The following is a 22,999-nucleotide window of genomic DNA, read 5'->3' on the forward strand; positions in this document are numbered from 1 at the left end:
TATGCTTACAATGAGAAGAAGAAGAAAGGAAGGTGCAAACTATCATAGGGACAGGGCTAAAAAGGCTCGTTTCAGACGACGGATAAACTAGGGGGGGGGCACTCAAGGTAAGATTTAAATTTAAAAAAACAAAACAAAAAAAAGTTCTTTAGAACAATCATGTAAAGCTACTCCAAAGAGGGAGTTGGAAATGAGCACAATGGGTATGTGCAGGACCAACACAGATCTGTGTGATCGAGGAAAGGTCACAAGCTGTGAGACTGAATAAAGGATCACACGAGACTTGTGTAGCATTTAGTGTTAACAGAAACACTGAGCCAACCCTGCCAGTCTCCGTCTAAAGAACTAAAGGCCTTTTCTTTGACACCCAACAGTCCTGCAGGCCAAGCATCGCTTCTCAATCTGTTCTCACTATTAAACATTAAGTGTGTGTGTGTGTGTGTGTGTGTGTGTGTGTGTGTGTGTCTCTCTCTCTCTCTCTCTCTCTAAGGGAGGTCTTGTTAGCAAGCAAACAATAATGGAAGCATTTCCTCTGAAGCGCACAATCATTTGAAAACAAGTCTTTTTCTCCTCCGCTGTGCTTTATGATAAAAACTGCAGTACCTCTTCTTCGTCACGGTCTACATGCTCAGTACAGACATGTGCTTTCTGCTCTGCCTAGCAGAAGTGGGGCTTGATGCGTTTGAAAAGCATGCCGCAGATGCGCCAAAGTCAGAGAGCCAAAGTGGGTCAGTGTGTTGAGGTGTGCACTGAGGGATGTGACAGCCCATTAAGCTGTGCTGCTGTCCCCTTCTCTTTAGTACACAGTACGCATACATACCATTCACGCCGTCCAAGTTTAAACTCTAAGGCAAATTATCCCTCAAATATTGTCATAGGCCTCTTTACCATATGAAAAGAAAACGTTCCAAGTGGGTAAATCTGTAGATGAAACACTTCACTGCACATTCAAATTTTAAGATATAAAAACGCAAAACCTACTACCTGTATTTTTTAAATCACTCAAATAATCTAAACATTAAAAAGAAGCTATAAAAAGCAGCATAGAATAGAATAATCCTTTAATTGTCCCACAAGGGGAAATTTGGTCCACAAGGGGAAATTTGGTATAATATGGTATTAACAACAGGGGAAATTATACAAAAGCAAATGTGCTTTGACAAATAACAGAGTAACATAACAATTACTCAAAATTACAGCAGCACTTAGCAATGGAAGTTATATAAATTATTACATGAAATAGCTCTATATGGCTAAGTTCTTGCTGCAGTATAGTTTTAAAATATTATAAGTAATATCTTGTCAGCCTCACTCCTCAAAAACCCATATCCTCATAAACTCCTATTGCAGACCATCTGCAGCCAAGCACACACATCAAGTGCAAACCTTGTCTTCCGTCTTGCCTCCAGACTTCTTACATGACTGTATTTCCTGTTCACTACTGCTTTACAGAAACAGAGAAAGTGTTACTTTTAATTTTGCTCATGCATTATGTGAAGCTTGCTAATCACCAGAGAGCTTGTTGGTAGCATTTCATTTAATGTGATGCCATGGAAGACTGAGTCGAGGTTGTTCTCGCTTTCTCTGGGCTCTCATCGAGCCTCCTGGGGGACAGCAGGACAGTATTGATCTGGAGCTAAGAGAAGCCCGGACGATCTCTATCTCTCTCTCTCTCACTCACACACACTCTCGCACATGCATTACAGCAGCGTGTCGCCATGGATCGATATACACCGCTTTCACTCAGCAGGTTGGCTGTATAAGCAGAAGTTGGTGACAATGCCTGCGGAGGGACAATAATGTCTGTGTGTGTTGTCGAGGGAACACGACTAACAGCCCCTTCACATGATCACTTAACATGCCAGTGATGTTCAGCCCTTCATGAAGGTCAATAACAGGACAGTGGTAACTCCATGGCAGTTTAGACCAGCAGAAGTGGATAAGGGAAAACATTTATAGGAACAGGAGGACCGAAACCAAAAACTGTCATAACACTACAATTACACTTTGATGTGAACATAAAAGCAATGTTCTCCATCCACTCAAATTTTAAACACCAGTCAGGGGTGCAGGGACTTTCTGCATTTTATGACACACACACAGGCTATACTTTTGAGTAATTCCCCAGTTTGCTATTACAGCATGCACAGCATGTGGTATTCCCGTTGCTCGGTCGATACAGTTTTTATTAAGTTCGCACAAGAGGAAGTGAGAAGATAATTCTATACCCCAAATACAGCCACTCTTCCAGACAAGACACTTGCATGTATCTGATTTATTACAGCAACATAATGCAAACAAAAAGAATATAAGTTTAATGGTGCCGTATCATCTAACAAAAGCACGTTGGGTTTTTTTGTTTTTTTCTTCTTCAGAAAATCAATAGGCAACGAACCCAATGACACCACAGATTTTCCAGACAGTGAATTAACAGCAATGTACCATCTACCATAGTGGGCCATCATTTTATGAGCATCTGGGTCTATTTGTGACGGGAAATTACTGTGATGTAGTGGAAAGATAGACAGCAGAGGACAAAGAGGGTCTTAAAAAAGTAGGACATGAAGCACAAAAAAATTGATGATCAATTTTACACTTGTAAATATACCTGCACTTTTTCAAAACATTTAACTTTTAACCTTATTTGAGTCAAATCCCCCCCTCCAATCAGTGTGCAGTGTCTGAATTTAAAAAAAGGCCAATATAGTTTCATCAGCAACAACACAAAATGTGTATTTTATATCAGGTAACAAAAGGTATTCAAGACAACTGTCCATATAAAATTATCTCTGAATTATAATGAATATATCACAATATAAAGTAACTACCTTCTGTACGTACAATTAAATGCCTTCAACAAGTCTTTCAGTTGTCTAAACATTTTTATGGCCGTCAGCTGATTGTGATTCTGGTCAGCTGATCGTGTTTTTTGTTTTGTTTTGGGAGGGAGGGGGTGTACATGTCACACATCTAAACCCAATTCTAAGCCAGTGTTGATGTTTTTCTAAAAAAAATAAATAAATAATGTTTTAGATAAACTTTCCTCCCTTGCTCTTTCACCCCTGCTTGCTTGATCTCTACAGCTTTCAGGGGGATAATTAGAGCTCACGCTTTAAAGACAGGCTGTCTTCTGTCTTTTCTCATCGCACATCCCCCAGTGACACAGGCAGGCTCTGTAGGTACAATGCTCACAGACATAGATAATACCTATAGTTAACATTTTACAGTGACCTAGCTTTTACCTACAGCTATAAGCAACCTCTGAAATCATGAAATACTACAAAACCTCAGCTGCCAAAAGCAAATACAAGGCCCAACTGGTCTTTATAACTGTATCTGACTATCCATCAAATGAACTGAAGAGAGGATACAGTGCCAAGCTTGTGAGTAGCGGCATGTGGCAGGGCCTCAGAGCGGCAGGCTGTCACGTGTGGGCAGGGAAAGGGCCTACAGTTTGAGTGTATCTGTGTGTGTGTGCTGACTTCAGCCTGATTTGTGGCCCAAATGGGAGCAGGCAGGCTGCCCGGACCAAGTTCAACTCTGCTGCTGAGGCCTGGGCGACCTGAGCATGGTGACAGTTGAGTGGGGGGAAAAAAACAGTAGGAGAGGAAGTGGGGAGGGAGAGGAGGGAGAGGAAGCAGAGGAAGCAAGAAGCTGGCAGCAGTACTGTTGTCTGTGGTCATTCCCTGCATGGACTATTAACAAGGAAAGGACATGGTAACAATATAGGGCAACAGAGCAGTCAGTCAGAGCAGTAATGCTTAGAGGAAACTGATATGATCTCTATGTCTTCCTCTATGAGTCTCTGAGGGCTGGCACAAGAGTGAAACCTCTTGTTGGACACCAAGTAAAGACACAATTGCTGAGTGAAATCGTTATATTATGCAGTATATATATTAAGCAACCTGTCACTGAACAGACTCCTCCGGTTGTTTATGGCCGTGTGCAGAGGTGCCCAGCATTGTCCATAATGTCCAACTAATCACCACTTACTACTCTCATCAGTAACAACATGGACAAAAAAAGCAAAACAAAAAAAACACACTGATAGCTGTATGAACAAATTTTCTGTCAGTATGAAAGCCTCACAGGATAGACATTTATTATTAATCAATCAATCACACCTTAGTGACAGACCCTGGTGCATCACAATGCGCGGCATTCCACCACAGATTCTTGCTTAAGAACATGATGACACATCAGTGGGCTGAGCGGAGATGACGTGTGGGTGGTGGCAGTCTCAGAGCTGAATAAAATCATGTGGCTAATAAACTGCTTTTGCAGAAAGGAACCATCTGTCTGGAGCCAACATGTGGTGATAAGTTGGCTTGATCAACTTTGCCATATGAACTGCATAATGCAGAGGCATTTTAGTGTCAGATCATCAAAAGACACTTTGGGGCTAAGGCGATATTTCATCGTGTGTGCAGAAGAAAAAAGATAATGCAGTCTCTTATATAAAGTCATAATCTATCAGTGTGTGGCAACTGGTTTGTGTAAATATGTAAACAAGAGACACATGAGCAGGGCCCAAACTCCAGCACAGCAAGCCACTGCACCTGTAATGTTGCACATGTAATTTTTGGCCAAATTTTCAGAAGATAAGAAGTTGTATAATCACCTATTTAAAAAAAAAAAAAAAAAAAAAAAAAAAAAAAGGAAGCACAAATCCTTCATTCTCAAACTTGAGAGCTCTAAGGTTAAGATAAAATAAAGAGGCACTATATATGATAGGATAGTGATCATTAGGCATTAGGGCTGTTTGATATAACGTTATATCAGATGACGATATAAAAACGTCTATCCTTTCCTATTACGCTATCGTTTGTTTCGTGATGTCGTAAAATAAACTGTTTACAGCAATATTTTTCGTCGTTTTGACGGTCACCTTAGTGGCTATATTAATTTCTTAAAGTTCTCTCTTTCTCTTATATTTAATATAACCGCACTATGGGCGGACAAGTGCCTGTTTTTACCTGTTTTCGTTAGCAACAATGACGGTAAAACCATCGCGCGGCTCCGCTGTCCGCTTGTTTGTCATCCACGTAAACCTTTCACAATAAAGCTCAAGATCCTGTTGAGACTTTTCAAAATAAACTGAATCACATGAAAGAGTATGCAGAGAGTTTACGGATGAGAAGCAAAAAAAGAGCTGTCAGGTGCTAAAAAATAAACCTTAGACTCAAACTTTGAGAGAAAATGGTGGCCGTTACAACTTATGTCTAAAAATGTGAAGTTTCATGCATCAGTTAAAACACCTGAATCCAGGTAAAGGACGCCCAGCTGGAAAAACTAAACGCAAGTCGAGTTGCCCGAGATTCACAGAATTTACAGAAAATATTACATTTTTGTGATTTATATCGTTGTCAGGACGATAAATGTCTTATATCGGGATATGAGATTTTTGTCATATCGCACAGCCCTATATCATACCGTTCACAGTAATACCGGTACAATGTTGGGCAACGATAAGAGAATGAAATATTAGGGGTGGGGGGAAAAAATCGATACTGTGTAGTATCGTGATATTTTGTTTGCTAATAATGTATCGATACAGGGACAGCAGAAATCGAAATTTTTTGTTACAAAAAAAAGTTTTTGTGCTCTGACTTCAGAGCATGTTGATCCTTTTTCTGAGCAAGAATCCTGACACTGTCCAAATGTGTTTAACTGTTTTTATGGCAGCAATAAACATGACAGTTTACTTATTTTAATTTAAGACATGTTTTATTTTAATTAAGTTTAAAACTTTTTTATTTAATGTAAAATTATATTTTGTTTTAATTTACTTTCAAATTCTTCAGTTGCTGAAGGGGCTGCATAGTTTTCATAAATTGCATAGTTCAGAATAGCTATAATTGTACCAGATGGTTGCATTCAGCTAAGTTGGACTAGACTGTAATACAAACCGTTCAGTTTGTCAACAATAAAACTGACTGAAATGAGAGAAAGACTGCGTGCGAGACTTTGATATTAGATAAAAAGAATATTGATAAAGTTTACCTTTATGTACAGAATCTGAATATCGCAAAATATTTTTAAAAATTGCAATAATATTGTATCGTGAGTTAAGTATTGTGATAATATCGTATCGTGGGATGTATGGTGATTCCCACCTCTATGAAATATCGTGATAGAATATGGGTAAAACGCGCATTCGCAGTGCCTTTGTTTCCATACGCACATGGCGGAAAAAGCATGGCGGCTACAGAGAACGAGAAGGGCGAAAGCAGATCGTTGAATGAAACAGATGAACCAGAATTGGTTTGTAAAAATGCTGCAACTTCAGTGGTGTGGAACTGGTTTAGCTTTCGTCCATCAGATACACAACAAAGCACTATTTTTGGTAGAGCATGCTAGCGGCCGTCGTTATTACCGTGTTTTTTGGAAAATACGGCACACTTAAAATCAATCCTTTGATTTTTCTGAAAATCAACAGAGCCCCTTATCCCGTGTGACTTATGTATGAATTCTGGTTGTGTTTACTGACCTCGAAACGATTTTATGTGGTACACGGCGCTCGAAAATCTGCCAACTGTTTTAGTACGACTTTGCTAAGCTACGAACCCGCACCACTTGATGGATTGTTGGAGGATTACGGCTATCGTAGGTAGGAGCCCCACGGAGTGATACGTACTGTGCTTCAACATAATATTACCGTATATTGTGTGTATATCCTCTTTTTAAGTTTTGTGGATATTATACGTGGTTATGCTGAGGATATGTCGGCCAGTTTCCACTGGAAATGCCTTTTGGTTAAACTGTCAGCAAGGAATTTGCATTTGCACTGTTACATTTTTATATAACTTCCATGCACAATGTCATATCGCCCTGCTCTATTAGGCATATGTTGTGCCCACAAGAAAAAGATTTTAACCACTGCAAAAAGCAGCTTCTATGCCATCAGACATGTTGTCAATCCTTTAAATTAAGGCACATCTGTGGGAATCTGGATCTGCATTTTCTTTTGTTTATAGTCCAGTAGCATAAAAGGACCCCCGTATCATCTTCTCAGACAGTTTCACACAGTTAAAAGGAAAAGAAAAAGTCTTGCTACCTCCACTTCAGGTCCCATGCTCTTTTAAAATGGCCTGAGCGTTTTCTCAATGTGAAAGAAATGCTTGGTTTCCAAGTACCTGTTCAAAGTGGTACTGCACAAGTATTAGCCAACTTCTCCTGTCAGATGATGCAAACAGACTGAGGGCTGTTGACGTCGCCAATAAAGCAGAAGCAATGAGGAAAGCAGCAGTTTCAATAGTTTCCACTGATTTTTTCCTTTTTCCTTATTCCCAGGTATTTTATTTGTATTGGTGGTTTGCAACACTAATCGTTTCATTTCCCCTTCACAAAGGTTGCTCTTCCCCTTGCTATCATTTAGGGCCAATGACACATCACGTTGGAAACAAAAAAAATAAAATTTCCATCATCCGGAGATTGTTAATGCTAACCCCACTTCCGAACTGACTCAAGTTCACATTCAAAGAAGGTAATTGTAGATTATAATCATATTGAAAGGTGGACAAAAAATGCTTTGGAAACGATTACTTTAGGATGCAAGGTGTGATAGGTTTTTCTCTTGCCCCTTTTTCTGTTTGTTTTTTTTGTTTTTTTTATAAATCTTTATTAACCTCTTAAAGTTCTCATAAAGTCTTTGGTTCACAGTTTTATTGGGTAGCTTTGCTTTATCACTGTATTCTCTCCGTTGTTTGTTAATTGCCCCTTAGGGATAAATAAAGTCTTCTGATTCTGATTCTCTGTGTGTGGACATGAGGGAGCCTGAAGAACCTGCCACATTAAGAGAAAATAAGAACCATTTCAAATACAGGTAGGAACATATATTCTATTATTATAGACTAATTTCATGCCATTAATGTTTCTCAGTTGCTCCATGAAATGTAAAGCAACAGGCTGAAAGACTGGAGAAAGAATTCTAATCACATGATCAAAAATGAATCATTTACCTTCAGGTAGACAAGCTTTCAGTCCAGCCTGATGTGAGCACTAAATTTGAAACTACAAAAAGAAACCATCTCCTTCTCTTAGCATCTGTTTTGCCTATGCACAGCTTTAAGTCAGTGCTGTAAATATGTCATCTGAAATTTTAGTCACAGGAGTTTAGCGTAGAGTTTTTCCTCTCCCTCTCAGTCCATGGCTCCTATCTGTTGTTTTTTTAAAAAGGCCCTAAAAGTTTACTTAACAAAAGAACAAAAACCTGCAAAAGGAACAAAACTGTAAGCTTTGTAGGCATCTTACTGATGACAAAGCAAAACTTACTTTGGCCGATCTTGAGAGCAAAACTTGAGCAAAATTGCTTGGCTTTTATTCTGATGAACAGATAAAAACCAGGGTAATAGTTCCTGCCTGAGTTTGAACGATTTCAGTCAAACTTTTTCCTAAAGGTCACCTGGTGTTCGAAACATTAAGTGAACTACTGTTAAACTGTAAGAAAAACTTTCAACCCAGATGCTGAATCTACGACTGTGAGGATTTAATGAAAATCAGTTTCAATCAAATCACACACTAATTCCCATCTTTACAACTTGTTAACCCAGTCTACGATGTTAGTATTAAATATGTGAACATATTTTCCTTCTTTAAGTTAAGAAATTACCACAAATCAGTGGTGGAGCAACAAAGAAATGGTCCATGCACAAAAATGAGACTCTGCCACATCTACACTGATGGTACCACAAAAAGAAAAACACAGCCTTTCCCAGGACTGGATACCGGGTGGGCCCTCACAGCTAAAAGACATTGCATGCTGCAACCTGACAAACCATACAATTATGTCAGTGCAGGAATACGCACAAACTCCCACGGTGCTGGTACAACAAAACCTCCTTTTAGACATGCCAAACTCTATATCCCTGCACAGGAAGCTGGTCAGGAGGGGACACATCTCCAAACCATAAATGCAGAATCATAGTTGCATTTAAAGAAAAAAGAAAAAAAAAAAAAAAAAAAAGGGCACAAGATCTTAATGCTTCTCCATCAACAACTGTTATAATTTGAATTTAATTTGTGCACACGCGCCAACCATCAGCTTTTGGTGCCAGTTTTTTTTGGCACAAGTATGGCTTTATAAGGGACTGAAATTTTAAATTAATTAGAATTATCCATGATGGATAATAAGGATAAAACTATTATTTTTCTGCATTACCTTTTTCAACACTGCTCTCATGTTGTCTTTTGTTTTTGTCTTTACAGCAAGCACCAAGAAACACTAATACTATTTTTCTATTAATTTCAACAAATGCATATTTCAAAAGACCATTCAACAACAAACAAGCGCTGTATTTTTGGCCCTAAGCAAGCAGACCTACCTCATAGCCAAACTTTAACCACAAAAAAAAAGTGCCTTTATGAGGCAGGATGAGATCAAAGATCAAATCAGTGAGCTTTACTGAGAGCGTAAGAAGGATATTCTCCTTCAGTGTACTGTATAATCCACTAAATAAGACATTCCAAACAAACAGAAGATTTCAGCATCCCTGCAACAATGAGCTCATCTTCCTCCTACAACCCCGTCCTCTTTTAGTTGTTCCTTATCTGTTCAGACTATTGACACAGAAGAGCTGCTCCGAGCCAAAACTTAACGTCAGATTCAGCAGGCTTTTCGAAAACAAACACTCTGCAGGCTAGCTATTGACAGAGTTACATCCTGTGTGTATAAGTCTGCAAAGCCAAGTGTTCAGTATGACAAAAGAGGAAAGGGCTTTGGCTTTAAACACAGACCTTAAGTTTCAGTTTTTATCTACAATTCAAGTCACTTTGAACTTGCTTAACTGAGCAAGACTGAGGTAGCGGGCTTCCCATACAGATTAACACGTACTCACACAGAGTGCTGCATGCATGACTTCCCCTTAACATGGCACTGCCCTATCTCCAGGGCCTGATGAAACGAGTAATTACAACTTAAAAACGCACAAAAAAGGGATTGCTGCTGAGAGAGAGAGGCCGAGGGAGAAACTAACAAGTGTGCCTGTGAACACATACACAGCTGTTCACTCTAAGTCACTAGGTCAGAGGTCACAGGGGAGACTAAAATATGACACCCACACACTGGCCAAGGGGGAGAAAAATGAGGCAATAGAGGACGAGAATAACCAGAAAAAGAAATAAATATCAAACTGAACCCATCCGAATTATCTGCAGAGACGGAGAGTCAAGCAGCAGAGGCAGATTTTTCCAAATCTGGTCATTGCTGTCTCTCATACTAATATGGAAAGTACTCTGTATTCCCATCTGATAGCAGCTATGAAAGATTGATTATTTTATCTTTTACTCACAAGACAGAACAATGCAGTGCTGTGCTTCTAGTTAGGGTGTGTGTGTGTGTGTTTGAAAGGGGAAAAGCAAGCCTGTATCAAATGGAAGAAGAGCAACAGCTGAGACTCGAAAAACAGCTGTATCTCTTCAGTCCCCTCCCCCCCTCCGTCCCCTCATCTCCGCTCTCCCTGAATGAGCCCCTCACACCACTTTTCTGATCCTCCTCTCTCTCACACAAACACAGAGAGAGGCATGGCCAGGGGCTAGCTGCACACACACAAATTATAATATGAAGTGCCCGAGTTACCGGCACTGTTGGTTCGAGCCGCTGTTCTCTCAGAGGACAAGTACAGACAGGATCCATGTGGTACTAAACATTCATCTATTGACTATAAATAGGAATGACATTGTTTCCAGCGGCAATGTCACCCTCCCTCTTCTCTTGTAAATCCTTACAACTCTCCCACCTTCATGTGATTCCAGCTGTAGCACAAAAGACATCCAAATAAACCTTCAAGTTAGCGTTTCACGTGGAAAACAGAATCAAACACAGGCCTGTCCATCGAGGCAGCAACCGTTACTGTCATAAGAACCAGTTGTGAGGGAAAGAAAAATCTGTATGCCTTAAAAGGATGGTGATGCATCTTGTGAAGGGGAGGAAAGCTGTATATAGGTTTGGGCCTTCTTTGAAACAGTACCATTCGGCACTTTTTCAGACAAAAGTTATTCTTTTAGTAAGGTAAATTTTGAAAATTACAGTCTAATTCAAGTCTACTTTGATAATACATGACATACAGCAGCCTTGGGGTGTTTAAAATAGTAAAAAGCAAATAAAATAGGCTAATTTCCAGCTGTAGATCAAGCATCGCAGCAAATCAGCATGTTTGGACCCGTAAATTCTCAATTTTCCTTTCTTTAGATTTTGATCAATTTTGTAAATCCTGGTCTATGATAAATGATTATCTAGAGGATGTTCACTGGCTTGTGAGTGCCAAGTCGTTAGCCAATGGGGATGTGTGTTTCACAATTAGACCTGCCCCGTTTCTCAGCACATCTCACTCCAAAACCCTGAGATGGTGATGGCGAAAATCCTTTCCTGGAGGCTTCACAGTAGCAACATCCATCTTTTATATTGTCTATAGCTGTGAAGCATATGTAGTTGAAGAGATTTTTTTTTAAAAAGGAAGAAAGAAAATAAACTTTCTTATGTTCATATTTGTCTATTCTATCCATTTGTGTCAAATAAACTCCTTGTGACATTAAGGTTTACCATTTTGTCAGTTTGCCTTTTAGAAAGTATTCAAGTTTATCACTTTAGATATTAAGCACATTTCTTATTTAGTTAAATTCCACCATTTGCTCTCAGAGTGGAAATGTTAGACGTTTTCATAAAATCCTAAATAAAAATAAATAAATAAAAAATCCATTAATCTCAACACCTGCAATAATTTCACATACATACAAAAAGGCTGCATAGAATGAATTAATACCCAGACTGACAGTTGGTGATGCAAGATGCGTAACTTCAGGCATGTGCAAGAAAGTCTGTGTGCAAGCCTAGACCCAACTTGTGGGAAACCTGACAAAGGCGACAGGAAAGAGATCATTCTCAGTACCACAAATCTAAATGGATTCTTTGAAATGATAGAGAAACACATCTGCCTGGGATATGAATCATCTCTACTCATTTATCAAAGAGGTGCTGGAGAGTTAAAAAGGAAAAAAGAAAATAACAGGTGGGGAGGATACAGCACCTTATTTTCATAGTGTGCTTGAGGTCAAAAAGCGCACCTGCTGACTATCAGATGAGGAGGAAAGAGTAGAAGTGAAAACATTGGGAGCAGAATAAAGCGAAAGGAAGATGGAACAAAACACAGAGCTAGAATCGTGTTTGTCTGTATCTGATCTATTGTCTTTGGCCGGGTTCAAGACCAAGTTCACAAGTTTCCATGACATAGCTGTGGCTCAGCTCTCAGTTTTGCACCCAAAGCCAAAAACACTCAAGGTTCAGACAGATGGATGAGGCTCTGTTGTGAGACCACAAAGACTTGTCTTCAGCGCCGATACAGACCGGTGGATCAGGACAATATGCAGGGGGAAGTGGAAGGGTGAGGCATCTGTCTGTTTATGTTCAATACAGCCTGAGGGGTAGTACATCATAGTCCTGTTTTTTTAATTTGGAGAACCAAACATCACAAGTCTGTTTGCACTCTTTATTCAAAAAGAAAACCCCCAGTATACATAATGATCCAGTTTAGTGTGGAGTTTATAGCTGTGGGAATTTTAAAAGACAGTATAAACTAAATAAATACGTTTTATTAGTACACACCATCAGCGGCAATACACTTTGCAAGCCACGTACTTTCTACAAGTAGTTTAAACTAAAATCAGCGACCTCAATCTCAACTCCAATTGTGCCCACCATTTCCTTACCTTTGGTGGTTAAATTAATCCTCTAATAACAACATTATCTCGCTTTAAACACTGCTCAAGTGCATCCAGTTGGTCTTCCTGGTTTTGAATAATCGTTTTAAATTTTTGCGCATCTCCACGCAGCTCCTCTGAAATCCCTGCCATTATTGCCACAAAACCTTTCAGAATATCTTCAAAGATCTCTCACTTCCTCGTTTCTGAGCAGGAACACGTGCCAATCCCCATCCACTAACTCAGCAATTTTTCAACTAACGTTCTGTCTTATTAACATCTGAATCCTCAGGCTCAGCAAGCATTGCAAACCTGTTACTCCGCCCCGCCACCATCTTGACACTATGGTAGCTAATCCTATTTGTGAAACATGCCTATAATTAAAGTAATTCTGAATATTTTGTCCTACAGAATCATATTAACAGAAAACCCTGCTAATTGAAAGCTTTTGAAGAGCGAGATTATTTCCTTCAGGGTTATTCAAATGTAACCCAATTCCCAAATCATAAGATCACCAAAAAAATCTTCACATAATTCTTTAAGCAGATCAGGACTGCATTGCATTTCATCTTGCATTTAGTCCTCCATTGTATTTTTTTTTAGTTTGAATATTCAGGATATGCTACAACACAGAAGTTTAAAAAAAAAAAAAAAAAAAAAAACTGTGGAAAAGCCTCATAACTCTTTTTCAAGTTAGCCTTTAAGACTAAGGCTTTTTATTATAGGATGTCCCTGAACTCAGTTCAAGAGTTTATGACTCCAAATGCCTATAACCTGACACACCAACCCAGACCAACACCCATGAGTTTTGAAATAATGCTGGTCATGGAATAAAGAAGTGAAAAGGAAAATAAGGTCAATAAAAAAATAATTGCATAACTTTTGTGAACAATTAAGTTTTTATTGTTTTTGTTTTTTTTAAATCTTGTTCTAAGTCTACCAGGCCTCTTTCCTTTACAGCGGTGCATTTTTGCCTCTTCTCAATAGCTCAAAGTCACTTGCCGTTTAACATAATTTTGTGACTAACCAGCTGTTAAACTCCAACTAACACAAAACTCAAGGTTTTCACATCTGTGTTTTTCCATTTTTTCTGAAGTTTGATTATTTTTTGGCGTTCAGAATGGATGATTTTTAGTGTAATACTGTCCACGATAATAGTACTATAAATGTTTACACAGTACAAAAATGTCATATCACTGATATTGCGAGTGCAAGACCATGCGTTCATGTTCCCCAGTGCATGCAACAATGAAACAAGCCAAGGTGTGTCTCTGAGCCACAAGTCAGCCTGTGATGACGCATTAGTGCCTAAAAGGGAGTTACTTCATCAACTTGCAACAGAGTATGATTTGCAAAAAAAAAAAATTTTAAATAATTATTATTCCCACTTAAATTGGAAACAAAAAAAAATGTGTTTTATCATTTAAGGCAAAATCACTATGAAGTACAACCAGGGCCTGAACGGGGAGATGCTAGGCGCTAATGATGTGCAACCCAAATGTAAACAAATGACTCAAGAACCACTAGCTGCACTCACTTGCTGAGCTTTGTATGACAGGAAGAGCAAACAGTGGATGGAAATTACTGATGCAGTTACATAGTGGAGGTGCAGGGCTTTAAGCAATTGGTTATTATTACGAGCTACCTTTGTTTTATGCTGCATGCACTAATACTGGAGCTGGTACTGGCACCCTGTTTCAATAGATTCACACTTCAAATTAGGAAGTGTGTCATCAGTGACAACAGCTCTCTGCAAAACACACTTGCTAATTTTGCTGACTACAAGCATCAATAAAATATTCAGGTTTTTTTTTTAAACTGGCACAGTGTATACCCAGATTTTAAGGCTTGTCCTGCTAGTTTGGTATATGATGGACAACAACTATTGTACTAACAAAGTGTCTCAGGTGGCATTTGAACTCTGAATTTTTGTTCCTGTTCCTCCTATTTAGCTTATAGGAGCTAAAGCATTAATACATCCCTTATATTTATGGAAGTATATTCACACAGATCAAGAGATAGACAAAAGGCACTGAAAACTTACCTCAAAAAGCAAAAGCCTGTCTGATTATTGATTCAACAGGTTGCACTTCAGATTTCTTATATTGTATTCCAACTGGCAACAGCTAACTGGAAATACTGAAAAAGGCAACATCTTCAAAACTTCAACACCTGCAGCACTTACTTTGATGATTTCAGCTTTAGGGTGACTTATTAAAAATACGATCAACATACTCAAAGCATAGCAAAAGAGAGATGAAAGCATCTCAGCTCAGTCCCATATAGAATGGTTTACGAGAACTAATATTGTGCCATTATATTGTTAAATCAATAGTCTGTGCCTCAAGAAAGGCCAGAATGAGTCTACGTCCACATATGCACCGGTATTTTACTCAGCATTGCTTTTTCAATGCATTTTAGCCTTCATCCACATATAAACAGCATATAGGATTAGTGAAAACTAAGCTTTTGGAAAACTCCTGCCAGGATAAAGACCTTTGGAAATGTGCACTTTTTTTAACATTAAAAAACAAACAAACAAAAAAAAACGTTGTACGTATGGATGTACCCTTAAATATCCATGCAGTGCAAGATGGCACAAACAAATAGAACAATCATCAGTTTAACATATTCAACACCGAATGCTGTGTCACAGCTGCAGTGATGCAGCAATCACAACGGGCAAGTCTCGACACTCTGGTGAAAATTTCTTTTACTGCAAAAAACTAATAAAGAAAAAAAAAAAATTACCCGATTTCCTAAAAGTCCAAGGTTTAAAATGAGAGTTGTCTTTAATAATTTATTCCAGGTTACTTAAGAATATATAATCATTATAGTGAAGTAACAGGTTAAAAATGTTAGTACTCAGCAGCACCATCAGTAAGACTCCAGCCGATTAGTAGCAGAGCTAATTTCAACTTTTTGTGGCCTGTTAAGTCTTATCTTCATAGCATAATATTTATTCATAGAAGGAAAAGGGATGAGCTTATTGTTTATTCAATTTCTAGCAATGTAAGGAGGCATACTGTAAGCAACAGTCAGCGTGCACTCCAGTGGACAAGCTATGGGATTTTTACATTACCAAGTGTCCACTTATGCCCTATGTTCTGTTTAAAACAAACAAACAAATAAATCTTCATATGATATACTCTGATACAGTTATATCTACGACAGGCCGGTAAAATCAAAATCAATAAAATGAGTCACACTCAGCAACAATGGATGCTAAGTGATAGACATGTTTACGAGCTTCATATTTAGAAGAAGACATAAGCAAGCAGGAAGTGGAGGTGGTGGGGGGTAGATAAATGAAATTAATACAACATACAAGGTACTGTAAGTCTTGCTGCCTGATAACTGGAAGAATGAAATACAGGCTGACGAGGCAGAACTAAAATAGCGTCATGTCCACTCAAAACATGAAAGCATAGTGAAAGAGAAAGTGAGCAAAGTTACACAACTAAGAAGCAAGGCACTAGTAGTGTTGATAGAGGGGTGGACACCAGCCTAGTCTTTCATGTGTTAGCCACTCCCATGAGTGGTTAAATCTCAAGGCCTCTAGCAGCTGCTCAGCCTATTGTACCGTGTGTTTAGCGGGGTGTGTATGTGAGAGATACAACCACCAGCCAGTTTCCGTTTCAATACTGCCTGTGTCTGCCGGCCCCCAGTGGCCTCTACTTCTCCTAAACAAGAGCTGTGATTACAACAGAGCAGGAACCACATGGCAAACACACTCATAACAATAAGAGACACTTTTACATGACTTCCTCAAAATTTGTTCGGTATACAGCAAAGGGAGAAAATATAGAGTCACGTTGCTCAATCCTACGCAGTGAAATACGGTGCCTGCCTCTGAGATTCTGCATGCATTATCCTCGTCTCTTATCTTCTTCTCGCGCCGTGATGTACGCAGGCAACTAGTCAGGCTCTAGCCAAGCTCATATCCACAACACCCACTTCATCAACTAACTGCCAGTAACATTCAAAACACCTCATGCATAGAAAAGTTTATCAAAAACACAATATATTATTATCAGTGTTCCAAAACTCCTTGTCAAGCACAACGACCCGTTATATAACTCCCAGTAGTAGCACAGATCTTTGGTGGCTTTGTGGCGTCTGCATGCAATGCAGAAAATGAACACGCACATAACCAAATTTGTACTTGCAGTGACGGTGCCAGGGCTGGGGAGGCATCAGAGGAAGAGTGTGACGACATGTGACTTCGCAGTTCCATCTGCGCTGAATGGATGTGCCAGACACACGCATAAAGTTACCCTGGCAACTGAGCAACGGCACTGGTTGGAGGTCAGAGAGAGAAAAGGAGAGATGCAGACCAAAACGCTCCTAGAATATGTAGAAGGAGCCCACAAACCGACTGCTTATTCATTTAGAAAGCTGCACTTTGCATTTTCTTACACAGACGCATGCAGGCTGCGTCTAGGAACGTTACACATAAACAGCAGCCAACGTGACGCAATGTAGAGCAGAGACACACAATCTAAGAAAGACCAGGGGTTACACTTGATGACGCAAAAGCTCTACAATGCTTATCCCTTTCTCCTGTAAACACACGGCTCCGATTCTGAGAGGGGAGTTTTATTTCACTCACACAGATGTAATCTCCGACTAATCACATTTGCAAGCCTTGGACGGAGCAGTTACGCTGCAGTGCTGAACAGATGGGCCCACGTAGATGAAGCATTTCTGGGATTAGCCTGGCCCAGACGGCGGAGGTGGCATGTAGAGTTACCAAGGGACAGTTTCTAAAAAAAATAGCTGGGGCTCAAATTACATTACAGAGAGTCGCTGAATATCAGTGATTGTAAATGGAAGTGTATGTGATGATGCTAAAATCCTTAGTATAACTGATTTTCTCGCTCAGACTGTAAAGGCACTTTGTTTACATTTTTGGCATACAGCTTGCTAATGCACAAGATTAAGTGGAATATATAAACTGAAACCAACATGATATTTTTGTATACAGACAGGAAGACACAAAGAATCAGATTAACCACTGAAAAAGAAAGAAAGAAAGAAAGAAAGAAAGACTCCCAATAATCATTAAATACAGCATTTGTAAATAGGGTTGCAGATGGGAGTTGTGTTCCTCTGGACTAATGCAAAGCTCCATGTAAGGTAGAATAGTAGACCAACTGTATTTTATTGGATTACATTCCTAAGCCCTAGGGATGCACTGATTGTGAAATTCTGGACTGACACCAATGACTAAAACATTTCAGCCGTTAGGCTGTGCAGATACAGATTTTGTTAGTTTGCATTGTTTTTGTAATGATTCATTCTGACTTCTTGTGCCAAAGAAATTTATCTTTGTTATAAAATTAAATAAATAACTGTCAGGCCTTGATTACATTATCTTGGATCAATTAATTTAAATTTATTAAACTGGACCCCGGATACAAACAAAAGAAGAACACAAGCCACTGCCATCAGTGAATGTAATCTCGGGGTGTTTGCTACATATATAACATTTTTTAAAAGAAAAAAATATATATCTCCCCGTCACACAGAATTTACCCTTCAACTAAAGGGAAAATCACCAGGTCTATAATAATAACAATAATAATAATAATTTATTGGTTAGAAATATTTCAAGTTTTATGTTGAGTTTACTCAACATTAAAATACATTTAAGGTTTTCAAATGGTTTAAAAAAAAAACAAAACACAAAACACAAAACAAAACAGGAAATACTTAGATTTCTGTTAAGTAAGGTAACAGACTTTTTGCATACAAAATCATGCTCACACACATAGCCAGCTGCCCCCCACCCCCACTCCAAAAGGGCTGGTTTGAGCCATGAAAATCCCTTTTACTTATAGACCGATGGCAGTCAAGACAAACACAATCCTACTAAGCCCAACATTTAAGAGGAGCTGACTAAATGATTCAGATGCACCCTTCAAACACACAAGACTACTGTCTTGAAGACTAAAAACTTTCACTGTTCTCAATGCTTCCCCTTTCTTTACTTTGAATTAAAATGAAGTCAAAAACCAAAAAGAATTCCAAGCAGTTTCTTTCTTTGACATTTGGAAGTCTGAGGATCTCTGGCATTTGGAAGGAAATAGTTTTCCAAATGCCAAAGTTTTCTCTTCCTTTAGGCTCAACATTAACTGTAAGTACTCAGTGACTATGATCTTGGAACTGGCATGACTGCCACAGTAATACTACCCAATGGATAAAAAACCTTCTGCATATATTTAACTGTTACAAAGGGCTAAGGCAAACAGGACTGTCAGTCATTTCTCCATAATGCGACACTGCAGCACTGTAAAGGCATGCTAGTCATGTGCGTGAACCAGTAACCTCTGGGTCATATGTTAAGTGTTGGGAACAGCAGCCTCACACAGCCACACCAAATATCATATGGAACATTCCTTAGAGTCCTTTAAAACAGGGCGAGAGAGGCGAGCAACAGCAAAGGGTCACAGAGGACGCTCACAAAGACTGTGCTGCACAGAACTGAGCAGAGGGAGGCTTTGTTTAATAGTGACTCGTGCGTGGATTCTATTCTTACCTCTGGATATTCCCAATCTCTCAAATGAAAGAGGACTGAAATATAAAAATCAAGCATGCTGGGCAGCTCTCAGTCTTACCTTTCAACATTTCAGCTGTGAGCCAAATCTACACACTAAATTTTGGCGTACTATAGCTGAAGCCTGTCACTGCCACACAGACAGCCTTGATCCACAACCACTTTACATTAACGGAGCTAGACAGTTACTTGGAACATACAAAGCAGCTGGCTGATTTTCAGTGTGGAAGATAAGATGTAACTGCTTGATTTAAACCTCCTACCAACTGCACTTCCAAAATTTTCCTATCAGTGAAGTTGAGAACCCCTGGTTGCCCCCCTTTTCTCCAAATAACCTTCCTGTTCTTCTTTTGTGGTTATTCTTAAACTAAGACATGCTTTGGAAAAGACAAGATAGACGTTGCTTGTGCACTGTATTGTTTGTGGGTGAACCCACACCACACCCAAAGCACTCCCCAGAGGGGTGCTTTGCAGGGGGTTCACCGCCAATGAGCCATCCCGAGCAGAGAGCCTGCAGTGGCCCGTGGCTGCTAAATAAGCTGTGCTGGTTTAGCAGCACAAACGGGTCGACATAAACTCCCTGCCCCGACACGGAAAGTCAGATACACTAATCGCTAACTACCTAGCTCTCCCCACTCTTCTCAAAGGTTTCCATGTGAATTAGCATGATGCATTTACTGACAACTAGCTTGCACGTTGATCTATTGTTAGCCTCACAAACTCCTTGGTACTGCTTCTTGATGTGTGTATTTATGTGTGCGGTGGGGCGACCTGTACATTCACGTGAGTGGATGAGATAAGAATATAATAGCTAAAATACAATGCTGCACCCAGCTACAGAGAGTCTGCGTTACAAAAAAAGACGACCAGCCTCACTCGCGCTTTGCTCCAGTATCTCCGCGTCCGCTCCTCGCGATGGATGCCGATTTACTTTGATAAGCATCCTGCATTTTAAAACAAACACACCCAAACCGCTCGTCAAGCTTGACGCTACGTTAGCTAGCTATCGCGACGGATGGGAAGGGATTTCTTTGCAATTGTGTCGCTAACGATGGCAAACTTTGTCCCGTCGTGTTCTGTAACTGTAACTCACCGAAGTGCGCCGTTTTGCTCTTTCTTCTTCTGGTATTCCAGCGGGCACATCAGCGGAAAGCAGGCTGCTAACCGTTTTTGTTAGGCTAACACTCCCGGACACGACGATGCGCCTCGCAACAGCTGTGTTCTGTTTTGAATGAGGGCTGAGGAGGAGAGGAGACGCCGCTAACGGGCGGAGCTTCCCGGGTGCACAGCGGGCCGATCTGCCCTTTATCCTCTGCAGTAGCTCTTAATGTACGGAGACCTTTTGCTACTGTTTATATCATCCGCAGGTTGTCAATGCACTGCCAGTTAAAGGCTTGGCAGATGGGATTCGCACAGCCCGCCCTCTATTGTAGTGCCGGACTTCTGTTTGAAGGGCTGGTTGGCTTCAAAAGGGCTAAAAGTTCATGGGTTCTCCTCTGACTCCCTCTTGTGGACAAGACACCATTGTGCTTTTCAAAATTGTTGAGAAGACTATTTTTCACCCCAGTTATAGTGTTTGTGTCCCCACAATGGAAATGGCGCATTTTATGCGATACAACTGGAGTTAGTGATGACTTCTCAGCAGTTTTCACACTTTGCGATGGCATCTGGGCAGGTTGAATTAGACCCTTTAGTGGGGCAGTTTTGGCCCAGGCCACACGTTTGACGTCTCTGCTTAGTATAGTATAAGCTTAATATAATATCTTCAAAGCATCACTAAAACTAGGTGTGAAATAACAAAAAAAAATTAGACTTTAGGGGGAAAGGAGAACTAATTGAAATGATATTAATGATATAACTAAAATAAAGTGATCTAAACCTTTTTTATCTGATGGGTATATTTGTTTCAAACTGTATAGGCTCATGTGTAGTCATTTATACACCACAAATCACAGAAACATGGGGAAAAAATCAACACTTGCACAGAAATGAGATGAATGTAACATTTTTATTTTTTTTTGCAAATGTTTTGAATGTACTGATGCACTTAATCATGTTTTTAAAAATAATAGACATTATCTTCAATCGTTGAACCCTGTGAACGAGGTGGGTTTATTCAAACAAACTATCTAACAAATAATCTAAACCAAAACAACGATAATTCAACAAAAGTGTGTTACTCCCCAAACTTAAGCTGCCTTTCCTTTTCTAAACCATGCAGCTCCCTTGCTCGATTTTTCAGCTCCTCTGCTTTCTTTTCGTCCTTTTCTGTACCATCCCCAAGTCTGTACATGCGACTTGCATTGGCACAGCCCCACACGTGTCCCAGCTCACAAGCCCTGTTAGCGTATTTTAGAGCGAGAGCCATATCTGATGCCAGCCCTTTGGAATTGCCCTGAATGAACAAAGCGCTGAGGTTAAAGCAGGAAGGAGCGAATCCACCTGCGCAGGCCTTCTCATAGTACTGCCGAGCTGCTTTCAGGTCAGGTCCTCCTTCCATAGCTTGTCCGTCATGGGCTAAAAGACCAACATTATGGCAAGCGTCTACAGACTTCTTTCCTCCAGAATTGCAGGAGTGCAGAAAACAAGAGTAGGCTGCTTTTAGACACTGGGTGACTCCACCTGGTGGAGAAAAAAAAAAGATTAGGGGACTGACTTAGAATTTTGTAATGGCATTACTTAAGTAGAAGTAACCTTAGAGGTCATTCATGCTAGTAACAAGCTGCAAAATGTATCAAAGGATCAAAATTACAAGTAGTACTTAAATGACTGGTGATAATATGTGCACTATATTATGCACAGTTGCTTCAATAGGTCATCACTTCAGAAGTTTATCCTGGAAACTTTTCAGCTTTTACAGTTGTGCTGACACAAAATACTGTGACAGCTAAATGAACCACGGACCAGTTAGGCTTAGTGGTTGCCCTTTCGTGAGCTTTTCTTATAAAATCTTAATTTGAATAAAATAAAATGGCACAATATTTCGATTTCACATTGAAATGTAGTAGGGTAGATATAAAAGTCTAACAGAAACTCAAAGCCTTCAGTATAGTGTTTAGTATTTAACACTTCAGAAAAGATAAATAAGGAGGTTAAATATCCACCTTTGCCGGTGACATGGTAAGCACCGAGTTTATAGCAGCTCTCTCCATGCCCATGCGTCTCACAGTTATGTTTGAGCACTTGTGCTGCAGAATCGTAGTTCTTCTTGACCCCTTCCAAGTAGTCAGCGAGCCTTTGGCACCCTAAAAGCATGAAACAGGGGGCAAAGAGTGAGGAAAGCAGAACTGCATAACTACCATGTGTTTCAGCACCACCGATCTGTGAACAGCTCAGAAACTTCTACCTTCAGGATCTTTCTCATTGTAGCACTGAAAGCTGTACTCCACGCCTAAATTATCCAAAAACTGCTTCACTTCCTTCTCGTCTTCAAAATTTATAAGTCCAGCCATTTCTCCGCTTTACTTGAATTAGTTTCACCTCTGCAACAATCACATGTGCTCAGCTCCTCACGGCGTCCACCGCTGCTGCTTGACCTTGATGACTGACTTTGATATGCGATGCTGAAAAAGTTCTTCCCAAAACGCAAAGGTCTATCTGGATGCTTGCCGCTAAATGTGAAGTCATATGAGCAAAGTGTGCTTGATGGTATAATAGTGTCCCTTTGAAAAGCGGATGGACGCGGTCACGTTTGTTGTCGGCTGTTCGCTTCCTGGTTTTGTAACCCTTCCTTGCGGGCTTCCGTAG

The 22,999-nt window shown here is 39.9% G+C and overlaps 2 protein-coding genes across 3 annotated transcripts in view; both read right to left on the minus strand.

The window, feature by feature from the left end:
* Positions 1-20,702, minus strand: part of ralgps2 (Ral GEF with PH domain and SH3 binding motif 2) — a 72,009-nt gene extending 51,307 nt beyond the window's left edge. Inside the window, exon 1 of one of the 2 annotated variants that reach the window (XM_084921476.1) lies at positions 20,346-20,702. The gene's annotated coding sequence lies outside the window, so the exon portion shown is untranslated. The remainder of the gene's footprint in view (positions 1-20,345) is intronic. The other variant, XM_084921477.1, reaches the window with a different exon arrangement.
* Positions 20,703-21,241: 539 nt separating this feature from the next.
* Positions 21,242-22,984, minus strand: coa7 (cytochrome c oxidase assembly factor 7). Its single transcript, XM_084921482.1, has 3 exons — positions 22,599-22,984; positions 22,357-22,497; positions 21,242-21,874 (listed from the first exon to the last, which is right to left on the minus strand). Exons 1-3 carry the CDS (start codon positions 22,702-22,704, stop codon positions 21,429-21,431), a joined length of 693 nt encoding a protein of 230 aa, XP_084777608.1. The 5' UTR covers positions 22,705-22,984; the 3' UTR covers positions 21,242-21,428.
* Between the last annotated feature and the right edge of the window lie 15 nt (positions 22,985-22,999).

Source organism: Perissodus microlepis, chromosome 23 (assembly GCF_051167445.1).
Source record: "Perissodus microlepis isolate ML-2025 ecotype Zambia chromosome 23, ASM5116744v1, whole genome shotgun sequence".
NCBI lineage: Eukaryota > Metazoa > Chordata > Actinopteri > Cichliformes > Cichlidae > Perissodus > Perissodus microlepis.